The 15651-nt window shown below is 35.6% G+C and overlaps 1 protein-coding gene and 1 pseudogene across 1 annotated transcript; both read right to left on the reverse strand.

Annotated features, from left to right (window-relative positions):
• Positions 1–1212: 1212 nt before the first annotated feature.
• Positions 1213–2753, reverse strand: LOC131655104 (UPF0481 protein At3g47200-like). Its single transcript, XM_058925012.1, has one exon. It carries the CDS (start codon positions 2648–2650, stop codon positions 1382–1384), a length of 1269 nt encoding a protein of 422 aa, XP_058780995.1. The 5' UTR covers positions 2651–2753; the 3' UTR covers positions 1213–1381.
• Positions 2754–10069: 7316 nt separating this feature from the next.
• LOC131655105 (UPF0481 protein At3g47200-like) lies at positions 10070–11199 on the reverse strand (annotated as a pseudogene).
• Between the last annotated feature and the right edge of the window lie 4452 nt (positions 11200–15651).

Genomic DNA, 15651 nt, shown 5'->3' on the forward strand with positions numbered 1-15651 from the left:
GATTTGGTGAGACGATAGGTGCATCTAGAGACGATAAGTAAATTCTCCTAACACTCTCAAAAGTCTTTCAAACGGTTAAAAATACTATTCGAATTCTAGAATACGAAATGTATTTTTTTAAGGTGTTTGATATTTGAACATCTCATATAAGCCACAAAATACTTATTCCTCCCCCCTCATTTTCTGTCATGTTGGGTAAGTTCATATTCTAAACTTTGAGCATGCACCATTTTGCATGTGTGCGGATTCTAGAATCAATCATGAACCATTCTCCAAACATTCTTCAATCTTTGAGTCATTTATATTCATTACTGAAATTATTGACAAAAATATTAACAAATCAACATTTGACAAAAAGAAATGTGCTGAAACAATTTTGTGGCTTAATTTCAAGTATACTATTCAATTTTGTGCCCTAATTTCAAAGACCGGAGCTTTTTAAGAAAAAGCTTAAGGTAATTTGGTTGATTAGCATCTGACTATAATTTAGTACGAGAGGAACTTGAAACAATTTGAGAAAAAAATCTCCAGTATTACAAATCATTGGGTTTTTGGAGGACTTCAATTGTATTTTTGCAGTGATTCTATTTGATTGTGTTGGATTGTGTTTTGGAACTCGGGTAAACTTGGTTTTCAAGCCTTGTCTCTCTATGGTGAAAGTAACCCTTTTTGTTTTTTTCTCGCACTCCTTGTACCTTGTTAGAATTTTTAATATAGTTTTGCTTATTAAAAAAAAAACTTTGCTTAACCAATTCGACCTTAGGATATTGTTTATCATTCAGACTCATCTGGCTATAATCAGGCTACTAAGTTGGACACTCACCTTGTGGAGAATGAGAATGTTTCCATTAATGTCAGTTGGAGTCCTCCTAGTATTGGTCATGCCAAGTTGAACAATAACAGCACTTCTAAGTATGGTACTTCCTCTGCTGGATATGGAGGTTTGGCCAGGAGTTAGATGGAGGAATGTGCAGATGCGTATTTGATACCTTGTAGCGGTTAGCTGCAACCAATTTCACGGTTGATGATATATCATAGCAGATTAAATGGCATTGCTTTCCATGATCTAGCCCTATAATTCTCTAATACTTAACCAAATTCACTGCCAACATGAACAGCCAAAACCCAAACTCAAGTAAAAGATGCAGACCTTTAATAATTTGTAGCCCTTAACAACTTAGTGACTGAGTTTGAACCACTAGATAAACAAAATAACTTTAATTCACAGATGTAAATAAAATCTCCATAAAAGGATAGTATGACAAAACTCATACAGGTTCTAGTCCAGCAAACATTATAGCAGCATCAATCACTCGGTGCATAGCAATTAATCACAAAAATTAGAATTCAACAATGATTGAACTTACTAGGAGTCATCATTCTAGTGATGTACAACTTGCAAGACAGAAAAAACTGTTTGAATCAAAGAGAGAATCAGCAGTAAAATTCCAGCAACAGAAGCCGCAGTTTGCCAAGGACTGCTACAATAATCACGTCGGAGAGTAGCCTTCAATTTACGCAAAGGATCACTACAAAAACCATTCAAATCTTCACAAAGAACAGAGTAATGAGAACTGAAATTTGAATGCGTAACATTTTTCCAAAGACTATTAAACAAGTTAGCAACAGAATCACTATCCCCAAGCCAATTAACCAAAATCCCCTTCTTAACAAGTATATCCACATCCCTTCCAGTATTAATAAGAAAATCCAAAACCGCAACATAATCAGTAACGTAAGACTCGTAAGGATAATGACATTGCTCCAAAGCAACCATATTCCGAAACAAAATCTCAGTCCAATCCTCGACTTTCAATTGAGGTATTTCAAGAACTCGACCCGAAAACCTCAAGTCGAGTAAACACTCACTTTCAGTGTTCACTTTAAACCTAACACCTGCTTCTAACAACTCAGTTACACTATGAAGATGTGTCATCGGCTCATCGATTCTACGCGGCCGTCTTTCCAATGGATGTTGCAAGTGGAAAATTCTAATAAGATCAGTGAAATGCCTTATGCTAATATAACTATTATCAGAAAAATCTAACTTGGATTTATTGTAATAAGCAAAATATTCAAAAGTAAGTTCAAGAAAAGAAGGGATATTAGTCTTAGAACTAAAAGAAATATTGAAGATTTTTTCAACAACAAAAAAGGGTAATTGATTTTCAAGTAACAATAAATCTAATCTTATATTAGAAGCTAACCAGGGTTTTAAGAGAAAATCATCCTCTTGAGACCAATCATCATAATAAGATCTCCAGAAAAGCTCAATTATGAAACCAGAATCGATTAAGATTAATTTAACAAGTTCCTCATTTGTGAACTCTAGGGTTTCGGAATAGGAACGGTTGAAAATAGGTATGATGGATTCAATGTAGTTGATGAAGGTGGGTAAAGTTGAATCGGTTCGTTGGAGAAATGCTTTGAGGTAAATGAGTTTGTGTCGCTCCATGTTTTGGAGGCGGGGGTGGTGGTGGTGACGGTGGTGGAAAGGACCGATGGAAATGACTTTGGGGGTGTATGCGTCGTCGTTGAGTCTGCGAATAACGAAGGGGACTTTGTAGATGCAACAATCGGCGGTTACCGGTGGTTCTGCTTGGTCGAGCATGGCATTGATGTCATTCACCACCATGTTGTGGTGGTTCATGGTTGACTGTTACCGGAGAAGAAGACTTGGCGAGAATATGAAGAAGCTCTGACCCAATTAGAGTTCAAGTTACATTTGTTGAAGGAAATTTTCAATCCTATAATATAACTTGTAACAAAAGATAAAAGTTAATATTTGATACTACTAGTGTTAGACAATTTCTATAATAGACTACCTCGTGAGAAACACCGTTGAAAATTTTAAAATATCCCTAATTTTGGAGATACATCTTTTGAAGTTTTTTTTTTTATATTTTTTTAAAATTTGGAGATGCATCATCGAAAACACCAATTTTTTAGTGGTGTTTCTGGAGATTCATCTCCGAACACACCAATTTAGAGGTGTTTTTGAAGATGCATCTCTGAAAACACCCAAAAATATTTTCGGAGATGCATCTCTGATATATGCAGGAAGTTATTTTTTTGTTTTCTAAACAATAATTAGTCACGTATTTTAAATTAAACGACAATGCTTAATGTAAACAGTTCTTGATATAAACTAAATATAACACGCAAATTGAAATAAAATACTAATATTATATATAAAAAAATAGTGTACGTAAATGTCAAAATAATACAACCCGAATACAAAAAAGTTAAGAATAAAAAATAAATAGGCAACTGTTGCTGCTACTAAGTATGCCTAACCCTAACTCCCTGGGACCTCATCTGCCTCGTATATGCCGCTGCACCGGCCGCGTCTCCGACCATCCTCTCCACGATGGCAACTGCCTCAGGACCGCCATGCTCAATGATACCTCGGTTCAATGCGTCCCGCCCAAGCATCTCTATTCGCTGGCATATCGGCAGGAGATCAGTGGCATGGTCATCATCGGCCTGCTGGTTCTCCAAGATCTCCTCGTGTGCTGGCCTAAGAGCTCTGAGAGCGTCGGGTGTCATCAGAGGATGTGACACCCGATAGAACCATATCACGTACCCCTCCATAGGGGTGCTCAAAACCAAACCAACCCAGTAGAAAACCACAAACCAAACCAAACCGAAACCGCAAAAAATCGCATTTGATTCGGATTAATTTGGGTCATCTTTTAACAAAACCGCACGGTTCGGTTCGGTTTGTGGTTTGTATTTTGTAAACCGAACCAAACCGAATCAAACTGCATTATGTTACAACCTAACTTTTACTTGACTCACATCCAACCCAAACTTAAATCTATTATACCTTAGCCTTATGATTACGAATAATTTTCCCATCCTTACACATATGATTTTAGTCCCGATCTTCTCAAATCTCTAATAGCATTATCACACCTTCTTTGCCACATACATCTTCCCTCTTTTTCTATAATCTCTAGTTTTTTTTCCACCTTCTTATTTTTATGCAAATGTTCCCTATTTCAGTTTCGTTTTTATCGCACATCTTCTTCTCTAATCTCTCAACTCTTTTGTTTTTTTCTTTTTCACCTTCACTAATCTCTCATCTCTTCTTTTTTTTTTCATTCTAATAATTTTTATATTGTTTTATACTATTATTTTATGTTTACTATTTCACTTTTGTCTAATTTAATTTTTACATATTAAATAGAAAGTTGTTGTCAAAACATGACGAGTTTTGTTGTTATTTGATAGTGTATGAATGTCTAAATATAAAGTTATGTTGCCATCTATATTATATGTATTTTTCAATAAAATATTTGTAAAAAACCGAACCAACCGAACCGAACCAAACCGCATTAGTTTGGTTTGGTTTGGTTCGGATTTTTTTTAAAAGCCAACCGAACCAAACCAAACCGCACGATTTTTTCTCTTGCGGTTTGGATGATTTTTTCCGTCAAAACCGCCCAAACCGCACCGCGAACACCCCTACCCCTCTACACAATGCCACTCCTGGGTGGCCACCATACGCCGATACTCATCTGAGACCAAATGATGCGCTCAGTCCTCAAATATAGCAGTAAGTTCCACTCGGGTAACTCTGTCGGGAGCAGCCTCAAACGGTGACCTCGGTATCATCTACACACGTCCAAACTTTCTCATGCACTGTTCTTCCTCACCATGGTGTTGGTCCCGCATACCAACCATCTAGAGTATAACGTGATGCGGTCGAATGGGACAACAAAATAGTAGTTGGTGAACGGCGTCCAACGGATGTCATCGTGAGTAGTGCGGTCGAGGTACCCACGATATGGGCCCATTGTGTTATTTCCCCTTTGGAGAACGTATCGGGCGGCCCTTGGCATGGCGTCAATGTACGCATGATTAATAGCAAAGCCATGGATACGGGGGAAGTACGAGATGATCCAGCCCTAAAACACAAATACGATAATATGTTAAAAATAAATATGAACCATAAATAAATGTGAAAGAATTAAAAAGAAACATATCGTCAGGAGTGTGCAAGATCCAGTCAACTGTCTGGTCCTTTAGTTGGAGGCTTCATTCAGCTTCTGGTATAGGTATACCAGAATAGCTGCCCCCAGTTCCACTGGTCAATGGTAGTCAGGTCCATAAAGTAGCGGAGATATGTCATGTCAACGTAGGTTGCACTTTTGTTCACAAAGAGTGTAGTGCCTACCAAGAACATGAACCAGCACCGCATAGCGCAGACATGGTGATACTCTGTAAAAAGCCCGTCACCCTCCTGCTGGGACTCTACTGCCGCCACCAAGTGGTTCTCATACAGCTCTCTCAAGCTGGAGAACTGGATATGGGCCCCACTCGTCGCCCGACACTCATAGTCAGCCATGTTTGGGTCCATACCCTGATAGTCGACCATCCACTCAATCGCCTCGACCCTCTGTATCCGAGAGTGATGCAGCAGCCTCCCTATGATCGACAGGTGGAGAAGACACTGAACATCGTGCAAGGTGATCGTCAACTCCCCAACAGAAAAGTGGAAAGAAGACGTCTCCTTGTGCCATCGCTCCACGAAAGCCCCCTACATGTCGTGGCTGATAGTGGTATATCCGGTCATGCACAACCCGCCAAGCCCAGAACCAGCTACAACATTATTAAACCACTAGGCTTGTGGTTTAAACAGATCAAAAATCTTCCGCGCGTGGTTCACGGATTTTATCGTCGGCCTTTCCTATTACAACAAAAACAAAGGATAGACGCCCCACCATGGCATCTAGAGTGGCTAGCTATGATACGAGGATGGATCATTATTTCCTATAGTGAATTGATTTTTTTATCTAGACGTACAAAGCATCTCTAATAGCGCCCTTGAATTTATGTGGGAAATTAATTGCTTTAGTCAAACGTACAAAGCATATCTGACAATACCCCTGACTTTATGTGGGGAATTGACTACTTTTACCGAACGTACAAAGCGTCTACGACAACACTCCTAACTTTATGTTGACAATTGATTGCTTAAGTATGACGTACAAAGCGTCTCTGACCTTACCTTTGCCTGTTCCGTAAAATTTGTCATATTTTTAATAGTCACCTGGTCATTTGGAATTTTGCATTTTTGCATTTTTATCACTTTATTTTATTCATACATTCATCATCCTTTTTACTTCAATATGATACCTTGCATATAGTGTAAAGAAAAGAAAGGATCATTTTGTTTCGAATTAAGCCTTTGGTCTATATTGTCGGATGCTTGTGATTATTTGCAAGTTTAAAAAACAATTGACACAAAGGACCTCATGACCATTTCCAATTATTTTCATTTTAGTCGCCTAATTTATTTGGAATCAACAAAGCCAAGGCTGAGTGTTTGATTCTCTGTATGGATTGGAAGTTGGATCATTTTTCTCATTTTTTAACTAAGTCATAGTAAAACTAAAATTTGTATTGATTCTCTTTCATTTGCATCATCAACTTGACTTGTATCCTTCTCAAGTTAAGATAAAATCAACCAAGTTCAAGACACATTGATTAAGACTTAGAATTAAGCTTGGTGTGCTTCATACTTTACACTAAAAATAAGACAAGTTTGATTTTAAGTTAAATTCAATCTCATTCACCAAGTTGTCCTTTTTCTTTCATTTATAATTTGCTAAAAGGAACAAATTCAAATTTCATTCTCATCATTCAAATAAAAAACCACTAGACCAAAATCAAAATAGAAGTTGAAATTACAAGTGATGAAATTGAATCAAATTGCATTCATACATGATACATGGTTCATCCATCCTTTTCCCTTTAAATCCATTTGAAAACTAAGACTTTGTTTGCGAGTTTGGAAAGGAAGAGAGGGGAAGGCTTTGAAAAATAGAAAGAATTAGGTGAAAAAAATTAAAAGATTTTGGATACGAGAATTTTGGAGGGTTTGATTTTATTCATATCACCAAAAACCTCCTAAAATAAAGGAACTCAAAAATTGTATTGTAAAAGGATTTTGGAGGACTTACATAAATTTTCCAAATATCTTTTAGATTGTTATACTATTCTGAAAATTCAAATTTTTGTAATGATAATGACTCTTTTATCATTATAAAAAAAATCATTTTTTCAAAAAATATCAAATATTTTTTTATATTTTTTAAAAATTTCGTTTTCGAAAGCCTTTTCCTCCCCTCCCTTTCAAACTCGCAAATATAGCCTAAACAACCTTCAATGCCCATTTTTTAATCTTTATTCATAATCATACAAGCATACATCATCATCAATATTGAATAAAGCTTTAAGTTTTCAACCATTACCATTATACATCATAAGTCAACATGTTCAAATTCAAATTGACAAAAACCAAAACCAAGCTTGATTGTATTTTGAGTTGCATCTTCATTTTCAATTACATAAAATCCCCACGGTTTCATCATTTTTAACCGATTAGATCGAAAACCAAAATTTCATACGATCTATTTGACACTGAAAACCAACGTGCAATAAAACCGAGAAAATCATCGAGGAATCAAGCATAGACCCAAAAAATTGATAAAAAGCTATTGTTCACCAGATTTCTCAAGTTAGACCAAATTATAACTTTATTTTTATAATGTTTTAATTAAAAAAACTAATTAAAAAATTATACTATGTGTCATTTCCCACACACCTACATGAAAAAAACTGCACATGTTATAATTCCAAAGGCTATTGTTTATATATAGAACATTTTCTATGCAATTTTCTTGTTAATATATAAAGCATTTTTCTATGCAACTTTCTTTTAAGTTACAATATGGATAATTTAGTCCCTCAATTTTTAAAATATTCAAATAAATCCTTTATCTAATAAAACAATGTCAAGTTAGTCCTTCCGTCTGAGTCTGTTAGTCAAAGTAAAAAAAAAAACATCCAAATGGCATTGTAATGTACTGATGTGGAGTGACACGTGTTTAGACCAACTTTAATGACAGAAAAAACCGTCGCTAGAAATATTTTTGGGTTGTTCGTGAATCTGGTTTCAAAATTTCCAACATTCTTTAAAGCTTCAATTTTTATTAATTTTCTTCATCAAACCTAGGTTGTTATTCGCATCTTTCTTTGAAGAAATAAAAAACTCATTTTACAACACAAAATTTCAAAGAACTTCAATGGAGAAACAAGAAACTCATATTGCAACACAAAATTTTAGAGAACTTCAAACTGTAATCTTATGCACATAACATGTTTGTGTTAATGTCAATTCCCATTCCATATACTATTGTTGCAACAACAACCTGGAGATATTCATTCTTCAAGCTTTAATCTTATGCACATAACATGTTTGTGTTAATGTCAAGCTGGGTATATTCATTCTTCGTAACCAGCATGGATACTTCACAACCTTTTCTCCTTCTCGTTGGTAACCATTGTTAGCGGAGAGGGAAAGTGTAGTGATTTGGTGGAACCCACCCGACGAACATTTTGTGCCTGAAGAACGAACAATTATCGATGAGTTTATAGGATTTAATGGACCAAACAGAACAACCTCTGATGATTTTTTCGTTTGACGACCTCCTTGAATTCTCTCACGTTGATGAAGAACAACAAAATAAGGAAGAAGAAGAAGAACAAGATTATGTGTCACTCTCAAATAGAGTAATGAAATTTCTAACATTTGACAACAATTTCTCTCTCCAACAAGATTACATTTCTTTACCCACCACCGACCTCAATGTTCCAGTGCATTTTTTATTTTCAGACAGTATATATAAATCTTACAAAATCAAAACTATATTATTTAGTTCTTTATGTTGGATTTTGTTGATGAAAGTTTCAATTTTTAATTATAGAGAGTGATGATGTTGTAGACTTGGAATGGCTTTCTCATTTGGTTGAAGAAACTTAAGATCTGTAACTTATTTGCAGACTTTAAATGGCTTTTAATATTTGCAGATTTGGAACGGATCTTAACATCTATGCCTCAAAATAAAGACAATCCTTTGCTTTGCCGAAGAAACTTATCTGTAAAACAAAATCATAAAAGGGTCAGAATTAAGGAAGATAAAATTCAATTGCCAACTCATCTATTGAAATAAGTAAGATGAAGTTGAATTGCCAACTCACTGCCACGTATACAATAATAAACGGACGTTTGAATGAAATAGACGGAAATGACTTATGATCTTCTATTTTATTAGTTAAAGGATTTATTTGAACATTTTAAAAATTAAGGGACTAAATTGGACTCCGAGATAAAGTTAAAGGATTAAAAAGAATATTTTGCCAAATATAAACATATTTGTGGTTATTTTAGAAACATTTTGAAAGAGACTTACATCTCAATTTTATCTTACTTTATATAAGATATACTACAATTTTTATTTTTTATTATTAATCCTCACCATTTTAGTATATTAGAAATTAAAGTCTACAATTTTTTAAAATATTTGTATGCTCACTTTTTTTACTTAATACATAAAAGAGTTAAAAGGTAGTGCACTGACAGTGTAAAAAATATTTACACTGTCATCCAATAAAAACATTTTATTCTACCATATCATATTAGTAACTTAAAATTTACAGTATGACTTGGCGCTTAACAAGATCGTGATTGGTTGATAGTGTAAAACTTTTTTACACTGTCAGTGCATCACCCCTTTTCTCTACATAAAATATCTCTACAAATATATATTTTATCGATGCATAAAAATTAATCTCTAATTTTTAAATATGTAAAACTATAAATAATATGTTATATGTGTTTATCATACATAATATTGTATTAAAATGCATATGTTTTATTATTACCGATTGAACCTGGTCGGACTCCCGTTGAACTTTTATACTTTCTACCCTTAACTACACTGTTTTAATGTCCAGCTTTTAATTATTTTGTCAATATTATTATGTTAGGCCTTAACCTGGGATTTCTTTTCTGCCCTCCAAATAGATGGAGGAATATGCAGAAGCATGTTTAATACCTTGTAAAAGTTGCAGGCCTTTAATAACTTGTGGCAGCCCCCATCAACTAAGTGACTGAATTTTAACCACTAGATAAACAAAATAACTTTAATTCACAGATGCAAATAAAATCTACATAAAAGGACAGTATAACAAAATTCATAATTGCAAAATCCACCAAAGATGCCTACCATATTTTGATTTGGATAAATTGGTAGTAATAAGAATTACAATGATTCTGAATCCAACAATAATTGAACTTACTAAGAGTCATTCTACTGTTGTACAATTTGCAAGACAGAACAAACTGATTGAAGTAAAGAGAGAATCAGTAGTACAATTCCAGCAACGGAAGCAGCAGTTTGCCAAGGACTGCTACAATAATCGCGTCTAAGAGTAGCCTTCAATATACGCAAAGGATCAATACAAAAACCATTCAAATCTTCACAAATAGCAGAATAATCAGAACTGAAATTCAAATGCGTAACATATTTCCAAAGACTATTAAACAAGGTAGCCACAGAATCACTATCTCCAAGCCAATTAACCAAAATCCCATTCTTAACAAGTATATCCACATCCTTTCCGGTATTAATAAGAAAATCCAAAAAAGCAACATAATCAGTAATGTATGACTCATAAGGGTAATGAATGACATTGCTCCAAAGCAACCATATTCCGAAACAAAGTCTCAGTCGTATCCTCGACTCTTAATTGAGGAATTTCAAGAACTCCACCCGAAAACCTCAAGTCAAGTAAACATTTACTTTCAGTGTTCACTTTAAACCTAACACCTGCTTCATACAATTCAATTACACTATGACGATGAAACATCTGTCCTCTGGTTCTAGGCGGCCGTGTTTCCAATGGATGTTGCAAGTGGAAAATTCTAATAAGATCAGTAAAATGCCTTATGGTAATAATAGCATCATTATCATAAACCAAGTTTGATTTATGAAATGAGCAAAATAATCAAAAGTGAGGTCAAGAAAAGAATGGATATTAGTCTTAGCAGTAAAAGAAATATTGAAGATTTTTTCAAGAATGAAAAAGGGTAATTGATTGTCAAGTAATAATAAATCTAGTATTATAAGAGAAAATAAACAAGGTTTTTTGAGAAAAGCATCATCTTGATAACAATCACCACCACCATGATAGTCTCTCCAGAAAAGTTCAATTATGAAAACAGAATCGATTAAGATTAATTTAACGAGTTCCTGATCGGTGAAGTCTAGGGTTTCGGAATAACAACGACGAAAATTAGGTATGATAGATTCTATGTAGTCATTCAAGGGTTGTAGAGTTTGTTAGCGCAACATCGGGGGAGGGTCGAGTTCACACTTGATTCTCAACAGAGTTGTCTCAGTACGTTGGAGAAATGCTTTGAAGTAAATGAGTTTGTATCGTTCCATGTTTTGGAGGCGGGGGTGATGGTGGTGGAAAGGGCCGATGGAAATGATTTTGGGGGTGTATGCATCGTCATTGAGTCTGCGAATAACAAAGGGGACTTTGTAGATGCAACAGTCGGCGACGCTTAACGGTGGTTGTGCATTGTCGAGCATGACATTGATATCAATCACCATGTCATGGTCGTTCATGATTGACTGTTATATGGGCAAGAAAATGAAGAAGCTCTCACCCAATTATTGAGGGAAATTTTCAAGCATTTATACTAACTACATAGCAGTTCTCTGTTGTGTGTGGCTTGAAATGTTCTGAAGTATCAATAAAATCCCTAACCTCATACTGAAGGGACGAATTGCTTACCACATGAAAAGGGGAATCAAACCCAAACCTCAAACTCACTAAGAGCATCTCCAATGGGAGAAAATCTTTTGGATGCTTGTGTCATATCAATCACTGTGTCGTCGTGGTTCATGATTGACGGTTATCTTGAGATGAAGACTTGGCAAGAAAATGAAGGGAAAGGATTGGCTACCTTTGAGCCATATACCTTGAAGTCTATTTCTCTACAATGAATCATTCTCTTTCTCTTTCCTTTCTTTCACTAAAATCAATTATTTAATTTTTTTATCAAAATAAATTTTATTACAAAAAGAAAACGCTGAATTACAAAGTCGATCAACAAGATCTAGGCTACAAAGAGACAAGTAACAAACCTACAGAACAAAGAGGGATAGACAATTAATATCTATTACAAAATCTGTTCAATTATCTACTACTAACTCTCATAAGTATAATATCAATCACTTCCAAGTTGTGGAGAGAAATAGCAGTCTTGTTCTAAAAAATGCTCTTGTTTCTCAGTAATCTCAGCTATAACAAGTTTAATGAGATTACTTTTAGCACTTTTTCCACTAGTCACCTGGATAATCCAATTCAACTTTGAATCCCCTTCTCAATGGGGTGTGACAGATGTTCATCCAGTTAAGTATATATGTCCACAATTTCTTAGTAAAAGTACAATCAAAGAAGAGGTGGTTACCACTTTCTTGGAGCCTGCAAAACACACAATTGCCATCGGTAACAACACTAAACTGTCGTAGCTGATCTTTGATGGGCAGTCTCCCCAGGCTAGACGGCCAAAGGATGAACTTCGCTCGAGGTCTAGCCAGACTTTCATAGAAGAGCTTCCTCTATGGAACTTAAGGCTTTATCCCTCTTAACATAAGATATATCCCCCTCGTAACATATTTACTTGTATTTGGGAATTCTTTCCACTCTTCAGAATGTATGAGGGTATCACAATGTTTGAATATTGTTTTGAGAATCCAAGAGCAATGGATACCGTAGAGAAGCTAGCAGGATTATAGCCTTTTAAGTAGTACGCGTGGATCCAGGCAGTCCATAACCTATCCTTTTTTTCACAAACATTCCGCAGGAGCTTACCAATTAATGCTTTATTCCATTCCAAGAGAGATTAAGTTTAAACCACCTGCCGCAATAGGATCATTAACTTGATCCTAAGCCACTAGAGCTTTTTTGATAATACTATCTTTACCAGACCAAAGAAAACTTATGCAAATATTGTTCATGTGATAAACAATCTTTTTAGGAAGAGGAAAAATTTGCATCCAGTAATTAGCAATGGAGAAAATAACGCTCTTCAATAGTTGAACTCTGCCTGCATAAGAAAGGAGTCTCGTACTCCAATGTCTTAACCGAGTCAGCATTTTCTCAATTAATGGTTGACATTGAGAGATAATTAATTTACTTTCGGGAATGCTAATCTTTAAACTTGTAGAATCTAAGAACTCTCTAACTTTATTCATAATCAGCTTAATCGAATCAATGTCTCCTCTCACAAATAGTAAAATATCATAAGCAAAACATGTTAGAAATTCGGGTATAATAATCCTGGATAACTTCGAAGAATCGTGTTCGTACACTTTTCGAACAAAGTATTTCGACCCTATTCTTGCCTAGGTTCACGAAATCTTTGTGGGGATAATTCTCGAAGAACAATCTATTTCTGGCAAAAGAAAACTGATCAGGAATGTAGAGAGAAGGTATGGTTTTTCGTGTAACCAAAACCGAGGCCAAATGACTCCTTATATAGGAGATCAGTAACTGAAACCGAAAAGACACAACTGTTCAGAAAACGGTCATGTTTGTTGGGAAAGGGTACAACTGTTCAGCGGGACCCCAGCCAGGGGCTCTGCCCCTTGGACCCCGACGGGGCGCTGCCCCGCACCCCGCCAGGGGCTTCTCCCCTTGGAACCCCATTTCAATTATTCGTATTCAGTTACACGTTTGGCTCGACGAGCATGCACTCCGCACTACCCTAACTCGTTTCAAGCTTAATTCATAATTGCATCGGCCTATAGTAAATCACATTACTACCAATATACATTGATGATACTAAAATCACCAACAAACTCCCCCCATTTTAGTGTAATCCTTGATTTACTCACAGGTATAACGATCAAACAAATGCATAGACGAAAATGTCTTACGATTGAAGTTTCATCTTAGTACAAATACACATTCCAAATACTCGAAAATCGGGGTGTCACAATGATTTAACCCGTCAATCCATTTGAATATCTGAAGATATAGTACACATATGTTTCTTACAATACTCTACTATTCATACTTGACACTTTACAAGCCATGTGTCCATATCCATTAATAAGCATATAGGAAGCCAAGTCCAAGCTTCCTGAAGCGGAAAAACTTCATGCTCACATAGGTGATCCTTTTAATATTGCACATGCATTTGCAATTTTCCAAAAGAACCATTAAAAATACATACTTCAACCTAGCCATCACTTGCAGGTCTGAGCACATACTTTGGGAAGATAAACACAATTGCTCCAATCTCTAACTATGATCTTTTCGCATTGAATTCTGCTTCTAACGTTGTATTAGAAGGGAATTGGGTATAACATAGCTAATAAATTTAAATGGACTTTAATCCCATCCCAATTACCGACTTCTTCACTAAGTCTCTAGCTAACCCCTTTCGTCAAGTGGTCAGCTAAGTTTTGTTGCGACTGAACAAACTCAATAGATATCACCCCATTCATGATTAATTCCCTAATCATACTATGTCTAATACCCAAATGTCTAGACTTTCCATTGTATATTTGACTATATGCTTTAGCCAGTGTGGCACTACTATCACAACGGATAGAAATTGGTGATATTGGTTTAGGCCATATCGGAATCTCATATACCAAGTTCCTTAGCCATTCTGCTTCTTTACCAGCAGCAGCTAATGCTACAAACTCAGATTCCATTGTGGAACCAGTTATACATGTTTGCTTCTTGGAAGCCCATGAGATGGCACCTCCCCCAAGCAAGAACACCCATCCACTTGTAGAGGATGAATCTTCAACATTATTTATCCAACTAGCATCCGAATAACCCTCTAACACCGAAGGAAATCCCATATATGACAATCAATAATTCATAGTACCCTTCAAGTACTTGAATACCCTAGTTATCGCATGCCAATGATGTCTACTATGATTACTAGTAAATCTGCTCAACTTTCCAACCGCATAAGCAATATCCGGTCTAGTGCTAATCATAGCATACATCAAAGAGCCTATAGCTCTTGAGTATTCAAGTTGATCCACAGGTTTACCTGTATTTGGCATAAGCTTTTCTCCCGGATCCATGGGAGTACTTACTGGAGAACAACTTTCATAATTGAACTTCTTGAGTATTTTCTCAATGTAATGAGATTACGTAATTACAATCCCCTTATTCTCCCGTTTAATCTTAATACCAAGAATAACGTCTGCTTCTCCCATATCCTTCATGGAGAACTTTGATGACAAGAAATTATTTGTTTTATCAATTTGATTTTGGTCGGTGCCAAAGATCAACATGTCATCAACATATAGACAAATGAAAACTCCTTTACCGGATGTATCGAATTTGCTATATACACATTTGTCAGCTTGGTTTAGAATGAAACCATTAGACAAAACAACCTCATCAAACTTTTGATGCCACTGCTTCGGAGCTTGTTTCAGCCCATACAACGACTTAACTAGCTTACACACTTTATGCTCATTACCAGGCATTACAAATCCTTCAGGTTGCTTCATATACACTTCTTCTTCCAAATCACCATTCAGAAATGCTGTTTTGACATTCATTTGATGAATCACTAGATTATGAATAGCCGCCAAGGAAATTAACAATCTAATAGTAGTGATACGGGCAACTGGAGCATAGGTATCGAAATAATCAATCTCTTCTTTTTGTTTGAAGCCTTGGATAACTAATCTAGATTTAAACTTGTCAATTGTACCATCGACTTTCATCTTCTTTTTGAAGATCCATTTG

The sequence above is a fragment of the Vicia villosa genome, linkage group LG3, assembly GCF_029867415.1.
Source record: "Vicia villosa cultivar HV-30 ecotype Madison, WI linkage group LG3, Vvil1.0, whole genome shotgun sequence".
NCBI classification, from domain to species: Eukaryota; Viridiplantae; Streptophyta; class Magnoliopsida; order Fabales; family Fabaceae; genus Vicia; species Vicia villosa.